Raw genomic sequence first — 5,233 nt, 5'->3', positions numbered from 1 at the left:
GAAAGATAGATAGAAACATCAGTGTGAGAGAGAGACATGGATTGGTTGCCTCCTGCATGTGTCCTGACCAGAGCCCAGGCCGGTGAGGAGCCTGCAATCGAGGTATGTGCCCTCGACTGGAATCGAACCCGGGACCCTTTCGTCCGCCGGCCGACGCTCTATCCACTGAACCAAACCGGCTAGAACGGTCTTTGTATTTAGAAGAAACTCAGTAGGGATGAAATCTCAATAGAGATCCTATTTCCTTGTCTCTAGGCAGAACTGAATTTGAATCTTTCCCATTGGGGAGCTCTCCAGGAGTGAGCTTTCATATTAAAGTTTCTTGTGTTGATGCTGCCTCTTCTTGGCTCATACACCTTTAATGGCATTCACTACACATAGGATAGAGTCCAGATGATTTAAACTGCACTCAAGAGCTTGTGTAGTCTGTTCCCATCTTCACTTTGCGATCTTCTCTCCCGTTGTTACCTAACTGGGCCTTCCACTTACTTACCTACAGTGGCTTTGTTCTGCTCTGTGCCTTTGACCATCTGGAATGCCAGGCTCCTCCCCTCTCCTCTTCTCCCCTCTTCTCCTCTCCCTTTTCTCCCCTCCTGTCTCCAGGTTACCTTCCCAGACTTTCAGACCATCCAAGTCCTAGCCCTTCTAGGAGTTCCTCTGCAAGCCAGGCTGACCTCCTTTAATTCATTTCATTTTGGATAGTTTTCTGCCCTGTATGACTTTTCAAATGTGTGTGCATGCAGTGTCCCCAATGAAATTATAAGCTCTAACCCAGCTGGTGTGGCTCAGTGGTTGAGCTGCGACCTATGAACCAGGAGGTCACAGTTCAATTCCCGGTCAGGGCACATGCCTGGGTTGTAGGCTCGATCCCCTGTGTGGGGTGTGCAGGAGGCAGCCGATCAATGATTCTCTCTCATCATGGATGTCTCTCTCTCTCTCCCTCTCCCTTTCTCTCTGAAATCAATAAAAATATATTTTAAAAATTGTAAGCTCTGTGAGAGTAAGAGCCTCTCTATCTGTGGAGTAGCGCATGGCCTGTACTCAGTAAACACTAAAAAGAAAATCATCAACTGCTCTCCCATGGTAATGGCAGGGCTCCTGGGATATTTAATAAAGGACTTGGAACAAGTCGTTTTTTATTGCTGGAGAAATAGAAACGCCAGTTCAAAACAGCAAGCCAGACCTAGCAAAGTGCCACATTTAATTAATTGTAACGTAAACTGCATAGACAGTGATACTGTAGGAAATGAGATATGGGAAATTGCTCACTACGCTGGCCTGGTCAGGGAAGGTTATGCTTTACATATATAATCATATCATCTGAAAATGAGTGTCTATCTCTTCCTGTTTAATATTTATAACTTTCAATGGGACGCCTGAAACCTATATCATTTTATGAACTAATGTCACCCCAATAAATTCAATGAAAATGTAAAAAATATTCACACCTTTTATTTCTTTCTCTGGCCCTGTTGCTCCAGACAGGCCCTCCAGCCTGTTAGAGAGACGTGGTGATGAGGAGGCTCCTGTGTCTTGCTCTGGCTTCCCTCTGGGTGCACCCCCACAAGTGCACTTGCCTCAGGTTCATTCAGAGCCCCCTTTAGGTCACTCTCTGTGCCACAGAGGCACACATTCCCTCCCCACAGGGTTCTGAGCCTGCTTTCACGGCCTGCACGAGACTTTTCCCAGGGTCTGTCCTGCTCAGGGCAGACGAGGCCACTGTTGTGCAACCTTTAGGCCTGATGGATGACAAGGGTTCTAGATGGAGCTTGGTTATGGTCTGGGAACTCCATATGCCTGCATGTGAAGCCTTGAGTGGTGTAGGACAGAGGCGGATGGGGAGAGAATGGGGTGGACTGTAGGCTGGGGGTCAGAGACTGGCTCTCCCCTAGCCACCAAGTTCTGAATTGTTATGAAGGTGTTGAGGTAGGAGGACAGAGCATATTTTATGAACTGTTTATGACACTGAATTATAATTTCTAAATATTTAGGTATATGGTATGTGGACCTCCATTTAAATCCTTCTCCTGGGTCTCAAAAATGTTAGGGGTGTGTTTGTTGGTCTGTTGGTGACTAGCATTTTCAGTTTTACTTTGTGACTTGAATACTTGATTTGGAAATTTCTGATGTTTGCATTGTCTGAGTAGAAAATAGGAAATTGCACTGAACTACAGTAACTGCTCAAAATTACTTCCTCATGCACGTGAAACCATTTCGGTACAAGCGATAAAGCTGCGGGCGTTTAAAAAAGTCAGCAGTACCCAAGATATCTGGGTTTAAGGTCTGTTTTATATTTATTTAAACTGCATTTCAAAATTCCTATAGACTAGCAAGATGAAATAGAGTCTCTGATCATTTCAATGACTTCTTGAGGTAAAGATATTTATAGGTTCCAGGTTCCAAAATGATTTGAGAGTTGGAGAATTTTTAAGTTCCAAAACAGACTTGGAAAACCTTAGGCATAACACAAGGATACCTGAACTTGGTGGTGAAATTATGACATCACAAAAATGCCAGGCGTGAATATACTGAGTGTGGAATTGACAAAGAGGGATTAGAAGGGGCAGCACCAAATGCAAAATTCCTGAGCCCATTGAGGGAGAGGGTAGTGCAGCCAGCTACAGTTCTCTCCTGTATTAGGGCCCCTGTAACAAAAGACCCCACATAACGTTAGCTTAAATGAGGTGGAGGCTTATTTTTCTCCCTCACGTAATAGTCTGGGGCTGAAATGGGGGCTCCTCAAGGTCGGGCCCTCACCTCCTTCTGCCCTTCATGTGCTCAGCATATCGTACTTCAGCGCCACACTCCAGCCTGGGAGCAGGGGGAGCACAACTGTTGGTAACTCTTCTATTCACCCAAACTGGAATCAAAAGCCACCTTAAGACTGCAGAAGGTGCACCCTTTCCCTTCAAAGTACAATTCAAATGCGGCACGTATCTGTTCGCTTATGTGCTATTGACCATGCCGTTCTACCTGCAAGGGAGTTTGGGAGACGTGCCTATTTTAGGAGCTCAAATGCCCAGCTGAAATTTGGGTATTTGATTACTATAGGAAGAGGGGGAAATGGACTTGGGAGGACAACTGTTATTGTCTGCCTCACCTCCCCAGCTGAGAGTCTTAGAAAGGATGCAGGCAGTGTAGTCACTTGGAGGTCTCCTGGGGAAAGCATATGTACTGAGAGCGCATGCCAGCGGGCTACTCTGAGGATGAACTAAAGCACACCCAGAAGTGCACAGTGCTCTGAGTTTGCAAGCTGTAACATCGCAGCACAAATGTCATGATGGAAACGGGCTGCTACATAGATGGTGTTATTGAAAGTCTTAAGGTAAAAAAATGTAAAATTAAAAAATTTTTTAAAAGAATTTAAATAAAAGAAAAGGAGAAAAACAAAAAGAAAAGTCTTAAGGTGGCTCTTGATTCCAGTTTGGGTGGATAGAAGAGTTACCAATAGTTGTGCAAAATGTTTCTAATTTTATAAATTATTTTAAAGTTATAAAGTTATAAACGTATGAATTCCTTATAAAGTCTTACACATTTTATAAGTACATAAGTTCTTTATAAAGTGTGCTAACGTTATAAGTTCTTTGTTTTCAGAAATTGGCTAAACTGCTGCTCTATGGCACCGAGTTGGTGACAAACATCCAGGTGGCTACGGACATCAGAGAGATCCACCGGCGGGTGGAGGAAGAGGAGCTGAAGCGTCAGAGGTGAGGGGCCCCTGCTCGGGAGCCTGGCGGATGTGGAGACGGCTCCTTTGTGGGACCCTAAGTTCTCCCCCGTTGCTGGAAAGCGGCTTTGTCACACTCAGTCTAGTAAAATCCTCTTCCCTCCCGCTGGCTTCCCCCGTCCTCCTCCTTTTCTCAAATCATACATTCCTGGTGATGCGCCAAGCTGTGTAGACATGAAAAGGAGTGAACGCGGCCTCTGGTCTTGATGTCTAGTCCGCATAGACATGGAAACACCCACCCGCGATTTGTGTCAAAGTGAAGGTTAAGTGTCTCAGAAGGGGCCTCACATCTCAGCCCTGAGGCCTTCCTTCAGTCCAGGCCCATCCTCAGTATAATCCATCACATAGTTTCTTTGGAATTTCTGGAAAGACCATCCCTAGTTTCTGTTGCTAACATGGAGTTTCCCTATTTGTACATTCTGCTGGACATTTGCTGGTGATTTGGGAGAGGAACGGTCAGGCACTTGAGGTCACTGTTGATAATGACAGTTACCATATGAGTAGCATTTGTTAAGTGACTACTGTGCTGAGTTTCACCTTAACTGATCCTGACGACAGCCATGTGAAGGTGGACATGGTCATCCTGTCCATTTTATGGATGAGGAAAATGGGGCTTGCCGAGCTCAAGTAACTTGTCTAAAGTTGAGCATCAGTTAGTAGCAGAGCCAGGGCTTGAACACAAGGCAAGGAACTCCAGGAACCAAGTACTGAACTACTATGTGCCACCATCTTCTGACTCATCAGTAGGTGACCAGCTGACTCTTGATCCACATGTGCGTGTGTTTGGCTTTACTGTTGATCTGTTTTTGTTATGTGTCACTTTGTTTGGTCTCAGTCACTTACAGTCAAGCATTAAACTAAAAGATTTCTCAGAGCCTGGTTTGGTCTTGGGTGGGTATATCAGGAGCTAGTGCTGGGTACCCAGCCCTGTTCTATAGAGTCTGGAGGACCTGCCTGCGCTGCGCTATGGGAAGGCAGCATCGGAAGCTGAGCTGGCATGGCCTGCGGTGTTCGTGTTTGCAGGCTTGAAAAACTGGAGAACGAAGTCAAGACCAGCCAGGACAAATTTGATGACATCACCGCCAAGTGGGAGGAGGGCATACACAAGAAAATTCCCCAGGAACTGTGGGAAATGCTCAACTCCCAGCAGGTGCACTGTGCGGGGCTGATCGAAGATAAGAACAAGCTCATCAGCGAGTTACAGCAGGCAAGAGGCCCGGGTCACCCTGTGCCGGCCAGGTGGGGTCGGCTGGGGGCGTATAACTGGGTGATTGGTTTGCTTCTCCTGAATGAAAACCTGTGGAGGCCTGACTTCAGGCCTCAGGATGCCGCACAGCTCAGGCGAGCCACCTTAGCCAGAAGGAAAAGCTGGGTAGTCATTCTAGAACAATTGGCTTCCTAACAGAGACCTGTCTGTGTGTAGCTAAGGGGTGGAACTTAGTCTGCAGTGGGTATGTTCCCACGGTGGATCCTGGACACCAGTGGCTCAGCGGGCACACCTGGGCT

The 5,233-nt window shown here is 46.4% G+C and overlaps 1 protein-coding gene across 1 annotated transcript in view; it reads left to right on the top strand.

Moving 5' to 3' along the window:
• Positions 1 to 5,233, top strand: part of DRC1 (dynein regulatory complex subunit 1) — a 52,027-nt gene that overhangs the window by 3,267 nt on the left and 43,527 nt on the right. The window contains exons 3-4 of the mRNA XM_015566372.1: positions 3,595 to 3,707; positions 4,751 to 4,934. Of these exons, the coding sequence (XP_015421858.1) occupies positions 3,595 to 3,707; positions 4,751 to 4,934 (297 nt within the window). The remainder of the gene's footprint in view (positions 1 to 3,594; positions 3,708 to 4,750; positions 4,935 to 5,233) is intronic.

The sequence above is a fragment of the Myotis davidii genome, unplaced genomic scaffold, assembly GCF_000327345.1.
Source record: "Myotis davidii unplaced genomic scaffold, ASM32734v1 scaffold238, whole genome shotgun sequence".
In the NCBI taxonomy this organism is placed as follows: domain Eukaryota; kingdom Metazoa; phylum Chordata; class Mammalia; order Chiroptera; family Vespertilionidae; genus Myotis; species Myotis davidii.
The sequence above is the reverse complement of the archived record's forward strand: the minus strand, read 5'-3'. Positions and strand labels throughout refer to the sequence as shown.